General features: G+C 47.3%; 1 protein-coding gene across 7 annotated transcripts in view; it reads right to left on the bottom strand.

Moving 5' to 3' along the window:
• ALAS2 (5'-aminolevulinate synthase 2) overlaps nt 1-15616 on the bottom strand; it is a 129244-nt gene that overhangs the window by 17399 nt on the left and 96229 nt on the right. For 5 of the 7 annotated variants that reach the window (XM_063936348.1, XM_063936347.1, XM_063936350.1 and 2 more), the window contains 2 exons: nt 1899-2094; nt 1576-1743 (listed from right to left, as the gene is read on the bottom strand). In XM_063936348.1, the coding sequence (XP_063792418.1) occupies nt 1576-1743; nt 1899-2076 (346 nt within the window). In that variant the 5' untranslated portion in view covers nt 2077-2094. Of the gene's footprint in view, nt 1-1575; nt 1744-1898; nt 2095-11760; nt 11903-13955; nt 13979-15616 lie in introns of those variants that run through there. The other 2 variants (XM_063936353.1, XM_063936352.1) reach the window with 2 other exon arrangements.

The following is a 15616-nucleotide window of genomic DNA, read 5'->3' as shown; positions in this document are numbered from 1 at the left end:
GCTGGGGGAAAGTTAGGGGAAGGTTGCGCTTTACAAAGAAGCTTGGGGGTGGCTCTGTACCGGCCCCAGAAGACAAACTATAAGAGGAAATGTGACTTCTGTACAATCACTAGCAGCAGGATCTCATGCATATACCAACACCAGAAACAATGGTATCCCAATTGTAGAAACATATAACCAGACGTCACTGCCTAATATAATCCAGCAGCTCACACATACCCACGTCTAATGTGAGGTCGGAGAACAGAAATGTATATTATGCAATATTGGGGGATGGGACAGTGAAGGTAATAGCGTACAGCAGGGGCTCTCAACTCCAGTATTCATGTGCCCCTACAGGGGGCACTGTAATGTGGCATCATATAAACTGGGGACACTGTATGCCATAATGTGAAATGAGGGTACTGTGTGGCATAATATGTACTGGCAGCCCTACAATGGGACATCATGTAAACTGGAGCACTACTATGTGGCATAAATGGTGTCTCTCTAGAAGCATTGGGACAGGGGCCCTTTCAAAATGTTGCTATGGGGGCCACAATGTCTACAAAGACTACAGTATGATACCAAACAGGATTTAGTACAAGATGCTAAAATATTCAATCCTTAATTACGAATGGCTGTATTGTTGTGCATCTGCAATTCTGCACAGGAGTAATGTAACCCTGTGCAGTAAGCTCCAGCCTGGGCTGCAGCGCCGTCCAAAGTGCGCCATCACCAGCCGCCGCAGCACAGCCCACACTACTCAGCCTGTGATTCGGCATTTAGCCCGCCCCGGACTCCTGTGAAACCAACCAATGGGAGTCCGGGGGGGGCAGATGATTGACAGGCTGAGCAGTGTATTCCTGAGTCCCGTGCTGCAGCGGCTGCTGATTCTTGGGGAAGGAAGCTAGGACATATGCTACATACAACTTCACATATACAGTATGTTCATATGTCCTGGCCAGCTCCCCCCTACACTGTGAACCTGTCGACAGTTGGAGGATGTCGACCTAGTGCCTGTAGATAATTTGAACCATGTCGACATTCTGAGCACCACATTGTGGTGTCGACCTTCTGAACGTTGACCATTTCTCCCTGAATTATGGGTGATGGAGAGTTTTTTGCCTTGCACTTGCAGGTCCACTTGGAACTGAGGAGGAGTGACTGGTCTGTAATGGGACGTTCTTGCATGCCAGCTATCGGCGCAATTGCGGGTTATGCTGATTTGTGTGCAGGAATACTCTTATTCTCAGAAACGAGGGATAGGGCTGGTGCACGTGTGCGCTAACAGTCCTATAGATTGTAAGCTTGCTGGCAAGACCTTCCTACCTCTAGGTCTGTCTGGTTTTGCCAGTTTGGTTCTAGCACAGTTGTTCTTATTGTAAAACGCAACGGAATATGCTGCGCTATTTAAGAAACTGTTAATAAATAACAGTGATGTAAACAATGGCATCAGCACGCGGATAGGGACATCTGGCCACAGGGTTGTTCATGTACGGAAATATGCATTTTTGTTCCGTACAATTGCGTTCGACCTGCGCTTACTCTGCCTGGCCCTCATTGTCCTGTGGGATTTGCGCAGTGTGCATTTACCTGTATTGAAAGCTTTCAGATCCTCCTGCATCTCAGATCCAGCTTTGTGGACTATAGCGCTATCCTCCTTCTCCATCTCCTGCTCGATAAAAGGACACTTGGCGTTGACAGTGGCGGCCTGTGGGGCTGCCTGAGCCAGGGTGCGCCTGTTGGAGGCTCCAGAGGAGACTGAAACATTAAACGTTGCATTATATTAGCTATGGTGGAAATAATGAACTAGAACGTAGACTTTTAGCATGGCTAAGCCTGTGGGCGTCAGTAGCCCCTGCATTATGCAACGCATTAGGTTGGTTTCCTTCCACTTTCATACTGCTATGACTTACCTCCAGTGGGTGGGGGTGAGTCCTTGACCCTCTGCTGAGTACCTGCAGAAGTAGCCACAGTGCGAGCCACCAGGACTGGGCAGCGCGCTGCACTGCGCAGGATCACGGGGCGGGCTACCCGCAGGAACACAGAGGGGTCCCGGCTATAGAAGGGACAGAGTTTGATGAAAGAAGCCATGTTCACACGTTAGGGTGTCTGCAAGGAGAAGGGTATAATGAGACCAGGGACAGCTGTGTAAGATTAGATGCCGGCAAATTAAATAACAATATAAAAAAAACAAACACATTTCCCCTTCTCACTGCATTGACCGAGGTTATACTAGCTCTGGTGATTGCATCGGTGTAATGTGTCTCCTTGTGTAACAGAATTGCTGTGAAGTAAGCGTGTTACTTATGTAATAGTTCTGTGATTGGCTGAAATGACTCCCATTGAGAAAACACAAGCAGTTGTTGCGAAAATGCCTATCTTACCACATTGCAGATTGTGGTGACACATCGTGGCTATCAGAAGGGTGAAGGAGAGACAGTGACAAGAAGAACAAATTGGATTATATGACCTTCCTTTTATATGTAGGTGCATTTTAATTCAGACCTGATCGCTGTGCTGCAAATTTGCAGAGGTCTGCGATCAGATAGTCGCCGGCCAGGGAGAGTGAAAACCCGCCCCGTGCAAGTGTGCAAATGCATGTGTACGCCGTGCGGAAATTCCGTCACACAGCGGAACAGCTGCAAATCCATTTGCAACTCACTCACCATCGAATGATTATTCTGTCTGTGCAGTGTGTGCGTAGCCCAGAACTTACTCCTACAGTGTGATAGAAACAGGCTGATCGGGGCCGGAGCTGACGTCACACACCCGCCCTGAAAACCTTTGAGAACACCTGCGTTTTCCCTGACACTCCCTAAAAAGGGCCAGTTACCGCCCACAAACGTCCGCTTCCTGTCAGTCACCTTGCGTATGACGAGCGATTGAAATTTTTGCACCATCTTGTCACTGTTTGGCAACGCGCCTGAGCATTGTGGTGCATAGGCAGTCATTCTATAATCGTCCGCTGTGCGAATTCGCACAATAGTGATCAGGTCTGAATCGGGCCCTATATCACAATCTCCTCACACCAGTCTGCCAGGAGCCTCACATCACTGCTCTGTGCCGCTCCTGCTCCATCCAATGACTAATTCACAGTCTGTGGTTACCATTTATTTGCACCATACAAATGTGCTATTCATCTACATTCTACACAATATAATGGTCTAGTTTGCTGTTCCTGGAAGGTACCTGGATAGAATAAGGGACTCCTGTGTTTATGATTCCACCATAAACAGATGATATGAATTCCTCTCTTGCATCATTTACATCGCTATTGTGTCACCATCTCTGCCTTCTCCCATCCTCTTATGGCTGTGCTATGGAAGGTCGACAGTGTCTAGGTCGACCACTATCGGTCGACAGTAACTAGGTCGACAGGGTCTCTAGGCCGACATGGTCTAAGTCGACAGGTCAAAAGGTGACATGAGTTTTTTGGTGTCGTTTTCTCCGTACAGTGACCGGGAACCCCAATTAGTGCCCCGTGTCCCCTCGCATGGTGAGCGAAAGGTGCCTCGCTCGGCTACCACTGTGCTCGGAACAGGTTACTATTCCCAATAGTAGTCCGCGTGGAACGTTAAGTATGTAAAAGTTCAAAACAAGAAAAAAAAATGCGAAAAACTCATGTCGACCTTCTGACCTGTCGACCTAGAACATGTCGACATAGAGACCCTGTCGACCTAGAGGCCGGGATCCCCCTCTTATACCACACACAAGTGATTGCTAACAGATGTCTAAACTCCTGTGCGTTCTGATGACATCACTTTAGTGTCTGTGATATAAGGAATAAAGCACCACCTACTGTATATTAAGGTGGATGATCAAAGATCTGTATGAAGACTTTATATGGTTTTACAATTATTATTATTATTATTACTACTATTATCTTTTATTGATATGGCGCCACAAGGGTTCCACAGCATCTAACAAAGTACATCAACAAATTAGCAATACAAGAAAACAATATCTTACAGTACAAGACAATGTAGACACGTACATGGTATATAACATTACTGCATCAGGGGACAGGGCACTGAAATAATCACCAGGGTGGCAGAAATCGACGGCTAGGTGCCGTTATAGGGAGTGTGGAGTAGAAAATGGTCTAAGAAAGGGAAAGCACATGAGGGAAGAGGGCCCTGCTCGTGAGAGTTTATATTCTGAAGGGGAGGGGCAGACAGACAGGGGTAACACATATGGGGTAAAAGTGAGCGTGGAGCAGAAGATTAGGATGAGAGATGGCTGGGTCTGATGAAGAAGTGAGTCTTGAGAGCCCTTTTAAAGTTTTGTAGATAGGTGGAGAGTCTGATAGAGGTAGAGAATTCCAGAGGTAGGGAACACCATGGGCAAAATAACTTGTTTATATTATGGATACATTGTTCCATTGGAAAACCTAATTTATCATTTAACGTTTGCCTCCTTAGCTGCAATAGCTTCTATTACACTTCCAACAGGATGCAGTCAATTTGCCGGCGGACGGGATCCCGGTGGTGAGGATACCGACGCTAGAATCCAGCCAGCCGGCAATGCTGCCAGCCGGAATCCGGCAGGGCTACTCCCACTCATGGGTGTCCACAACACCCAGAGAGTGGGAATAAATCCCATGGTGAGTGCAGCGAGCCAACGAGTGCACAAAGGGGACTCTTAGCACTCGCCCCACTGCTGGCATTTTAGCGGGCGGGATGCCGCTGTCGGGTTACAAACAGCCGGTATCCCGTCCGCCGGTAAACCATACTGAGAGTGACATGTACTAAGCAGTGATAAAAGTGGAGAAGTGAGCCAGTGGAGAAGTGGCCCATGGCAACCAATCAGCTGCTCTGTGTACGTATATACTTAAATTTTAAATGTTACGTCAATGCTGATTGGTTGCCATGGGCAACTTGTCCACTGGCTCACTTCTCCACTTTTATCACTGCTTAGTACATGTCCCCCTAATTCCCTTCAAACAGCTACTATGAGGTGAGGGATACTTTTGCCCTTCATTATGCAGGCACATTTGAGTGATGACTGCAGTATAGGGAAATATAAATATATTGAAAGAATCCTGAATGCTAGCCCTTGTATGATCTTTGTATGACACACAGGAATTATTATACACAAGATATCTTTATATTTCACAATAACCGTCATAATTGTCAACATTTAAGTCTAGTGTCCAGGCCTTACTGGCTTGGCAGGTGGGCCTATTACTAATGTGGTTTGGTACCCACTCGACTGGAGGTAGCTAACCTGCGCCTCAACTTTACTATAGCTAGAGTCTCCCAGCATGACAGAATAGCTGCTGCCACCTGATGATGTACAGCGCTGGCTGTGAGAGTAGCTGCAGATATGACTGGGGCTCAGCTGAATGGGGCTCACTCGGAGACAGGCCACCTGATGATGTACAGCGCTGGCTGTGAGAGTAGCTGCAGATATAAGTGGGGCTATCTCTGAGACAGGCCACCTGATGATGTACAGTTCTGGCTGTAAGAGTAGCGGCAGATAAGACTGGGGCTCGGCTGAATGGGGCTATCTGAGAGACAGGCGAGCTGATGATGTACAGTTCTGGCTGTGAGAGTAGCGACTGATATGACTGGGGCTCAGCTGAATGGGGCTCTCTCGGAGACAGGCCACCTGATGATGTACAGTTCTGGCTGTGAGAGTAGCAGCAGATATGACTGGGGTCCAGCTGAATGGGGCTCTCTCAGAGACAGGCGAGCTGATGATGTACAGTTCTGGCTGTGAGAGTAGCAGCAGATATGACTGGGGTTCAGCTGAATGGGGCTCTCTCGGAGACAGGCCACCTGATGATGTACAGTTCTGGCTGTGAGAGTAGCAGCAGATATGACTGGGGTTCAGCTGAATGGGACTCTCTCAGAGGCAGGCGAGCTGATGATGTACAGTTCTGGCTGTAAGAGTAGCGGCAGATATGACTGGGGCTCAGCTGAATGGGGCTATATCAGAGACAGGCGAGCTGATGATGTACAGTTCTGGCTGTAAGAGTAGCGGCTGATATGACTGGGGCTCAGCTGAATGGGGCTATCTCAGAGACAGGCGAGCTGATGATGTACAGTGCCGGCTGTGAGACTAGCGGCAGATATGACTGGGGCTCGGCTGAATGGGGCTACCTCAGAGACAGGCCACCTGATGATGTACAGCGCTGGCTGTGAGAGGAGCGGCAGATATGACTGGGGCTCTGCTGAATGGGGCTACCTCAGAGACAGGCCACCTGATGATGTACAGCGCTGGCTGTGAGAGGAGCGGCAGATATGACTGGGGCTCTGCTGAATGGGGCTACCTCAGAGACAGGCCACCTGATGATGTACAGCGCTGGCTGTGAGAGTAGCGGCAGATATGACTGGGGCTCGGCTGAATGGGGCTACCTCAGAGACAGGCCACCTGATGATGTACAGCGCTGGCTGTGAGAGTAGCGGCAGATATGACTGGGGCTCAGCTGAATGGGGCTATCTCGGAGACAGGCGAGCTGATGATGTACAGCGCTGGCTGTGAGAGTAGCTGCAGATATGACTGGGGCTCGGCTGAATGGGGCTACCTCAGAGACAGGCCACCTGATGATGTACAGCGCTGGCTGTGAGAGTAGCGGCAGATATGACTGGGGCTCGGCTGAATGGGGCTACCTCAGAGACAGGCCACCTGATGATGTACAGCGCTGGCTGTGAGAGTAGCGGCAGATATGACTGGGGCTCAGCTGAATGGGGCTATCTCGGAGACAGGCGAGCTGATGATGTACAGCGCTGGCTGTGAGAGTAGCTGCAGATATGACTGGGGCTCGGCTGAATGGGGCTATCTCAGAGACAGGCCACCTGATGATGTACAGTTCTGGCTGTGAGACTAGCGGCAGATATGACTGGGGTTAGCTCAGAGACAGGCCACATGATGATATACAGCGCTGGCTGTGAGAGTAGCTGCAGATATGACTGGGGCTCAGCTGAATGGGGCTATCTCGGAGACAGGCGAGCTGGGATATTCAGCGTGTTCATAAGAGATAAACGTCACCGAGAGTGTTATCTGGGGCATTAGCCAGTCACACCCAGATGATCCTTAGCCCAGATCACAGGCTGTGCTGCAGATGGAAATGCAAATAATATGGGCAAACTATAATTATTATGATCTGAATGTATAAGTAGACTATAAATACACGCGCATGTCACCTGGTACAATAACTCCAATATCAGTCCATTAACAGTGTATGGCCCAGATTTATCAAGCCTTGGAGAGTGATAAATTGCACAGTCATAAAGTACCAGCCAATCAGCTCCTGTCATTTTTCAAACACAGCCTGTGACATGGCAGTTAGGAGCTGGTTGGTTGGTGCTTTATCACTGTCCAATTTATCACTCTTCAAGGCTTGATCTAGGCCTATAACTTAAGTCCAATATAAAACATGTAAGATTATATACAGTACATGAAAAGTGAAACCATTTGTAATATATATATATATATATAGACCACATGTAGCCCGGCACTCTCAGCATACAAGGATTACTCTGTCTGTTGCCTTCTGTGATTAGGAGAGTAAAGCAGCTCCCCAAATACAGGTTGAGTATCTCTTATCCAAAATGCTTGGGACCAGAGGTATTTTGGATATGGGATTTTTCCGTATTTTGGAATAATTGCATCCTATAATGAGATATCATGGTGATGGGACCTAAATCTAAGCACAGAATGCATTTATATTTCATATGCACCTTATACACACAGCCTGAAGGTACTTTTAGCCAATATTTTTAATAACTTTGTGCATTAAACAAAGTGTGTGTACATTCACACAATTCATTTATGTTTCATATACACCTTATACACACAGCCTGAAGGTCATTTAATACAGTATTTTAAATAACTTTGTGTATTAAACAAAGTTTGTGTACATTGAGCCATCAGAAAACAAAGATTTCACTATCTCACTCTCACTCAAAAAAGTCCGTATTTCGGAATATTCCGTATTTCGGAATATTTGGATATGGGATACTCAACCTGTATGCAATTCTTGGACGGCAGCACTCAGAACAAATGACACAGCACTGCAGATAGTTGCCAACGTTTCAAAGCAAAACGGCTTTTTCGTCAGGGCATAAAGCCATTTTGCTTTGAAACGTTGGCAACTATCTGCAGTGCTGTGTCATTTGTTCTGAGTGCCACCATCCAAGAATTGTATATATATATATATATATATATATATATATATATACATATACAGGGTCATAGCCAGAACTTTGTGGGCCCCATAACAACATTTTGAAGGGGCCCCCGTCCCAATGCTTCTAGAGAGACACTCCTCTGCAGCAGTTGTTAATGTGATGCCCTATAATAGTGCCCTAGTTCATTTTCTGAACCATAGTAGAGCCTTATTTAATGTTATGCCCCATAGTAGTGCCCTAGTTTCTTTTATGAATCCCAGTAGTGTTTACGTTCACCCTATGTCACATTTCAGAGCTGCCAGTACACATTATGCCGCACAGTACCCCCAATTCACATTATGATATATAGTGCTCCCCGTTCATATTGTGCCTCCTTACAGTGCCCCGGTTCATATTATATAACATTAAAATGCCCTCTAGTTCATTTTATACCACACTACAATGAGCAGGTCCACGGGCATACCCAGGTATATTGCAGACCCCAAGGAAAAAGCTTGAAAGGACCCCTACATATGGTGAAAAATGTATATAACACATGTAACTGTGACAGGGAAGGTGGCCCCTCTCAGCTTTGGGCCCCATGGCAGCTGCACTGCCTGCACCTATGGTAGCTATGCCCTTGTATATAATATATATATATATATATATATTATACACACACACACACACACACACACACACACACACACACACACACACACACACACACACACACACACACACACACACACTGATTCAAAAGTCGCAGGACACCCTTTTGTTTCAAAGACTGTGCAGGAAATGGGAAAACTAAATACTCCAGTACGGTATGGGTGAGGTGGGCTATCTTTTAGGGCAGGGATTGGGAACCTTCGACCTTCCAGCTGTTGTTGAACTGCATATCCCAGCATGCCCTGCAACAGTTTTAGCATGGGCAAATAGCAAAACTGTAGCAAGGCATGCTGGTATGTGTAGTTCAACAACAGCTGGAGGGCCGGAGGTTCCCCATCCCTGTTTTAGGGTATGTACCGAACATGGGTGCCATCTTGAATCTACAGTAAGTCAGTTTTCCCATTTCCTGCACAGTTTTTGTAACAAGAGGGTGTACTGCGACTTTTGAATCACCCTGTATATATATATATATATATATATATATATAGAGAGAGAGAGAGAGAGAGAGAGAGAGAGAGAGAAATATATATATATATATATATATATATATATATATATATCATACCCTCCAACATGACCCGCCCCACTAGGTACAAAATGCTCTGTTTCTGGACTTCCCTCTTAATTTATTATTGCCATCACCTGTGAAGAAACAGCTTTCTTATCATTTAGCTAGTTCAGCACAGGTGATGGAAATCATAAATTAAGAGGGAAGTCCAGGAGCAGAGCATTTTGTACCTAGTGGGGCGGGTCATGTTGGAGGGTCTGATATATATAAAAAGCTTTCAGGATTTTCCTGCACACAGAACCTTCTCGTTCTATTTATGGCAATGATGGATGTCACTACAAGCCGGAACCAAGCATTATTATTCAGCGTGCAGTTTAATGCAATGCCGCGGTGAAGTGCAGGGCCAGATTAAGCTTGAGGGGGCCCCTACGAATAAAATTGTCAATAGGATATACTGCCGATATCGTCAGAAAGTATACTGAGTAATAATACTCCCAGGCTTGCATATGTGTGCAACGCACTGTGGTGCCCCCAGTTCACATGGTGCCACACAGAGACCCCAGGCCCCATTATCCCACAATGCCTCTTGCAGTGGTAATAAGGCTTTCAGTGGGGGCCACAGGACGATTCTCCCAGCCGCCCTGTTACAGCAAATCCCAGACAGAACATGCATCCAGTTACCAGGATGACGCATGAGGCTGCATTGTGCTCACAGACCTTGTCAGTATAAGGACCCTCAGAAACATGTGTTTACACTGTGCTTTATTCATGCGGAAACTGGGCCTGTACCGCTCTGAGAACGCAACAAAAGTGAAACGTAAAACACTACAGCCAAGGGGTGGGGGGGGGGAGGGATGGATGGATAGATGTTTACTCTGCTATCCATGTGAGTCTCCTGGTGGCCCTATCAAGCACCCATCAATAGTATAACATATGCCCACCTCATGGTATTGGCAACTTGTATACAAACAAGGGATAAATGAAAAGACGCCAAGGCTCCCTGCTTGCTGGCAGCATTACTGAGATATCAGGGAAGCTATGCGGGGACAATAAGTTCCCTTTTCACCATCTATCACTCACAGCTGTCTATAAGGCTCTGGCACTTCCCTAGCTTAGAGATGCAGCTTTCTAATACCACTTACATACCGTCTGAGGTGGGTCGCACCCGGGAGCCTAACAAGGGAGCTCCCAGTGTGCGACCCGCCTCAATACCCCCTTTCACACCGCAGACTGCAACCCGCCAATATGCCGGGTTGGTGACGTCGGCGGTGCTGGGACACGCGTTCAACCCTACTCGCTAGCAGGGTTGAAATACTGGGTCACTCAACCCGGTATATTGCCCCTGGTGCCTTTCACACCGCACAGGAACACGGGTTATGCGCGCTCATGTGCCAATAACCCGTGTTCAAAGCTGCTGGTGTGAAAGGGGTATTATACAATGTAGTGCTCCCTCTTTATAACACCACCGTAAAGACCAGAATTGTAGTTATATAGCACAGTTGGCGTTATAAACTGGATGCAGGGCAGGATTAAGGCTTGTGGGGGCCCAGGGGAACATGGTAGTCATGAGAGGTAAGGCAAGCAGAGCCTCACCCGTCATGCTTCAGTGCACCCCAGTGTTTTGACTATAAAAATGATTAGAATAATACAAAGAAGATATTTATAATGTATATAACGTATTATTCTAATCATTTTATAGTCAAATCATTTATGTGTGTGTAAATCTGTCTCTGATACTAGCCAGTGCCTCCCTAGCCAGTGACCTCACCGCACCTCACTAGACTCTGCCACCTGATGGTAAGCAGCCACTCGCAGAAGGCGGGTGCTGATACCGCTATCATTACCATGCAGTTCTCAAATGCAAAACATATAAAAAAAGAGGCACTGCAGCTCATGTTATGTGGATTTTCAAAGATAAAACATATAGTAGTGGGTTTTTTATTTTATTTGCCTGATATAGGGCTACTCCCTATTTGTCAAGCCCCCCAGTTGGCTATGGTTATTGTCAGGCACAGCTGGCAGTAGCCACCACTGGGGGCGCTTCTGCGATAGAGCTTGGTACCGCGTATATATTGTACGGGTGTAGTAGTGTATGCTGGCGGCCGGGCTCCCGGCGCCCAGCACACCGGCGCCGGAATCCCGACCGCCAGCATACCGACAGCTGGGATAGCGCAAATGATCCCCTTGCGGGCCGTTGCGCTCGCCATGCTGTGTGCACGGTGGCACGCTACGCACGCCACGCTATCTATTCTGCCACCAGGGGGGTCGTGGACCCCCAAGAGGGAGAAAAAGTGTCGGTATGCCGGCTGTCGGGTTTTCGGTGCCGGTACACTGTGCGCCGGGATCCTGACAGCCGGCAAACTGAAGACCACCCATATTGTACCACCAGCTGTCCTCAATATACAAGAAAAGGTAAATAACTGAAAGTATATTTTCTTATTAATGTATAGTAAAAAAAATGAGATGGATGTTACATGTTACCGGAAGCCTGAGACCAGACGCACACAGGTAGAGCAGGGATCCTGACTGGCCGAAGGTGCACCGAGTCCCCGGATACTTCTGCCACTAGTATAGCCGTAGAGCTGTGCATCGCTGTGCATTGCTGTGCATCGCTCAGCTGTACAACTATTTCTCTCTGTTATGTAGGGCCATATAAACCAGTGAGGTGTGGTGAGGTCAATGACTGGGGAGGCACTGTCTAGTATCAGAGCTAGATTTACACACACATATACAGGCTTACCATACTGTCCCTTTAAACCGGGGCATTTATGAATTATACAGGTTCTGTGATTGGCTGACTTCTAGACTGCATTCCCCCTGGTTGTAATCAGCCACAGAACCTGTGTAAGTGTAATTCATAAACCTCCTGATTTAAAAGGATAGTATGGTGGTAAGCCTAGACACATATATGATTGGTTGGTGAATTTTGACAACAAACATTATCAAAATAATACAAAGATGATATAAATAATACAAAGATGATATTTATAAATTCTAAATATAATCTTTGTATTATTCTAATCAAGTTTATAGCCAAAACTCTGGAGTGTACTGGAGTACGACGGATGTCGGTCATTAGGTCGACATGAGTTAGGTCAACATACATTGGGTCGACCACGTTTGGTCGACATGCATTAGGTCGACATGATCACTAGGTCGACGTGGTCATTAGGTCGACATTATCACTAGGTCGACATGGAAAAAATGTCGACACAATTTTTTCACAATTTTTCTTCTTCTTCATTTTTTGACCTTTTTCATACTTAATGATCCACGTGGACTACAATTGGGAACGGTAACCTGTGCAGAGCGCAGCGGTAGCAGAGCAAGGCACCGTGCCCGAAGCATGGCGAGCAAACTCATGTCAACCTTTTTCCATGTCGACCTAGTACATGTCGACATAATGACCATGTCGACCTAGTGATCATGTCGACCAAATGTGGTTGACCCAATGTATGTCGACGGCACTCATGTCGACCTAATTAACCACACCTGAGTACGACAGGGGAGCTATTTGATAAATAGGCTCCTTACGCCTTTGACTAACATGCCTGTATTTTGAATGATCCTTTTACTACTATATTATCCCAGTGATACTTGTGCTCAGTAAATGTCACTTGTTATTCTGGTGGGTTTGTGCTGAAGAACTAGAAAGCAGCCAGGCGCTGTATCTTGCGTCTGGGCAGGTCTGATCTGAAAGTCTTACTTAGAACAGCTACTTATCAGTGGAAGAGTTAGTGGTGATAAGAGGACATTCTGGCAGAAAGAAGATACAGAGAATTCCGTAACTCTGCTGACGTCTCCAGCGATCACACACTACAGAGCGACAGTAACATAACGCAATCAGGGCCGGCTCTTCCATTAGGCAGCTTTAGGCGGCTGCCTAGGGGCACCGGCCCTTGGAGGGCGCCACTGAATTCATCAAGCAATAAAGTGAAGGGTGTCTCTGTACGAGACATACCCTTTTACACTGCACCGGCAGCGGCTGCAGGTCTAATCAGGTAAAGCTGCCACTATCAGGCTGCACTGCATAGTGCCTCAGCTCTTCCTCCATGCTGACACGTGTATCATCAAGTCATGTGAAGGCACATAGGAGGCAGATATAACTATTGCTCCTGAGGGGCGCCCCCACGGTCGCTCCTCATAGCCCTGATTCACCTCCACCAAGGCCCTGGATCCCGGCTCTCCAGCAGCAAGCAGCACCTGACTACATGTCTGCACCCAGCAACGTCGCTGTAATGCTGCGGCTGACTGTAGGAAGAACCCTGCCAATAATGAGGGAAAACAACATATGGTAAGTAGCCCATGGGGTTTCTGCGGGACCACAGAGGGTGGGGTGCGGGTTTGCACAGCACATTGGAGAAACTGGCCTCAGCGTCCTATCGATTCCTAATATGCCACCTAACATTTATACATATTACAATATATCTTTTCATTTTAAAAGTCCTTGAGTGTCATCCCTTTTCTCTGTCTATGTAGAATGATACCTCCGGGAGGTGTGGGGTGTTGCAGATTAGGGGGCGCTAGGCTGAAACTTTGCCTAGGGTGCAGAGATACCTTGCACCGGCCCTGAACGCAATGCACACAAATATAAATAAAGGAATATGTAATATGTGGTGACAGCTGTGAGGGGAATACATACTATACGCCGGCGGCCGGGATACCCCGATACCCACCTCCCGGTTGTCGGTGATCCGGTGCTCCTGAGTGGTGTTGGGATTCCCGACAGCCAGGATGTGAAACGCATCCCCTGTGAGGACATCAGTCTCACTCAAAGTACAGCTTTTAAATATAGTAAAGTCGTAACACTGAAATTATTATTTTTTAATTAACGGAGATGGGAAATAGGGAAACACGTTAACAAGAATTGTTGTACCGACATATATATTGCCCGCCGTACACACTGCGTGATCCGGTGTACCACTGCGCGATATAGGGGTACATCCCGCATTCACCTGCATGTGGTCGTCAGTGGGTCGTTCCTTCTGGCATGTAGCACATCAGATGGGACGTCCCCTCTGATGACGCAGGTGCATGCGCGATTGAGCGTACACACTGGGATTTTGACGATATAGCGTTCCTATTCGCGTCAGAATGATATATCATCCAATATATTGCCCAATGTGTACCCGGCCTGACTCAACAGAAATGTTACACAAATACTGAGGTATTGAGGCTGACATATATTGTTTGAGGAGGGGGGTGGGGATTAATAAAAGTAAATTGGTATAGATTAACTCATAGGGGGCAGAAATGCCGGCGCAAATATTTGAATTCCTCCCACACATGTAGATGTTTTAAAAATCTAAAACCAAATTATTAACGTAAAAATTATTCAAAATAAAATTCTGCTTTAGAATCTGCTCTTAAACAAGCAAAATTGATAATAGCTGTGGTCCAATGACGTATCTATAATGGGTGCAGTGTGTGCGGTTCACACGGGCCCCTGAGTCCAGAGGGGGCCCACACCACAGACGCTGCACCCATTTCTTCTATACTCACCTTTCCGGCGTCCATCGGCGACTGTGGTGGGCCCCCTCCTCTCCCGTAGCCGTCACCGCCACTGCTAGCGCACTGACCACTAGAGACACTGGCATAGTGTCAGAGTCTACAGCGCATGTGCAGGACTCCAGAAAAATGGCGCAGCGGGCATTTTTTCTGAGTCCTGCGCATGCGCTGTAGACTCTGGCACTGTGCCAGAGTCTCGATGCTGATGGCGCTGGCAGCGGCGGTTACGGCTACGGGAGAGGAGGGCGCCCACACATGGAGTCTGCACACGGGCCCTCTCCTCTCTAGAAACGCCTATGCCGCGGTCTAACCCAAAACACATCTCCTCCAGTGGAAAACCAGCAGGCTTCTTGCGGGTAAGTCATGTACGGTAAATGTACATAATCAGAAAATGTTCATTACTGTATCTCTATTTAAAAGGTTGCAAGAAACTATGCACTAAGGGGGTCATTCTGAGTTGATCTTAGCTGCTCTAAATCGTTCCCTGGCCCGCAGCGGCTGCGTGTGACGTCGTGCAGCCGCCGTGGCCCGTCCCCCCAATGGTCCAGCCACCGGACTGTGCCCCCTAAACGTTGGTTTAACGCCGCCGTACAGCCCCCTCCCGCCCAGCGACCGCCTCTGCCTTTCCGAGAAACTGCAGCGAGCGATCGGGTCGGAATGACCCCCTAAGTTTTTACACAAAGTTGTTGTTTCTCATAGCGCTATTATCTATGGGGAAAACTACATAGATTTCTAAGACGTGCATTTTGCATGTTAAACAATAGGACATACATTAGTAACCCAATAGGAATAAATATTGCAGATCATATACCATAGTCTGTCCATCCAG

Source organism: Pseudophryne corroboree, chromosome 8 (genome assembly GCF_028390025.1).
Source record: "Pseudophryne corroboree isolate aPseCor3 chromosome 8, aPseCor3.hap2, whole genome shotgun sequence".
Lineage (NCBI taxonomy): Eukaryota > Metazoa > Chordata > Amphibia > Anura > Myobatrachidae > Pseudophryne > Pseudophryne corroboree.
The sequence above is the reverse complement of the archived record's forward strand: the minus strand, read 5'-3'. Positions and strand labels throughout refer to the sequence as shown.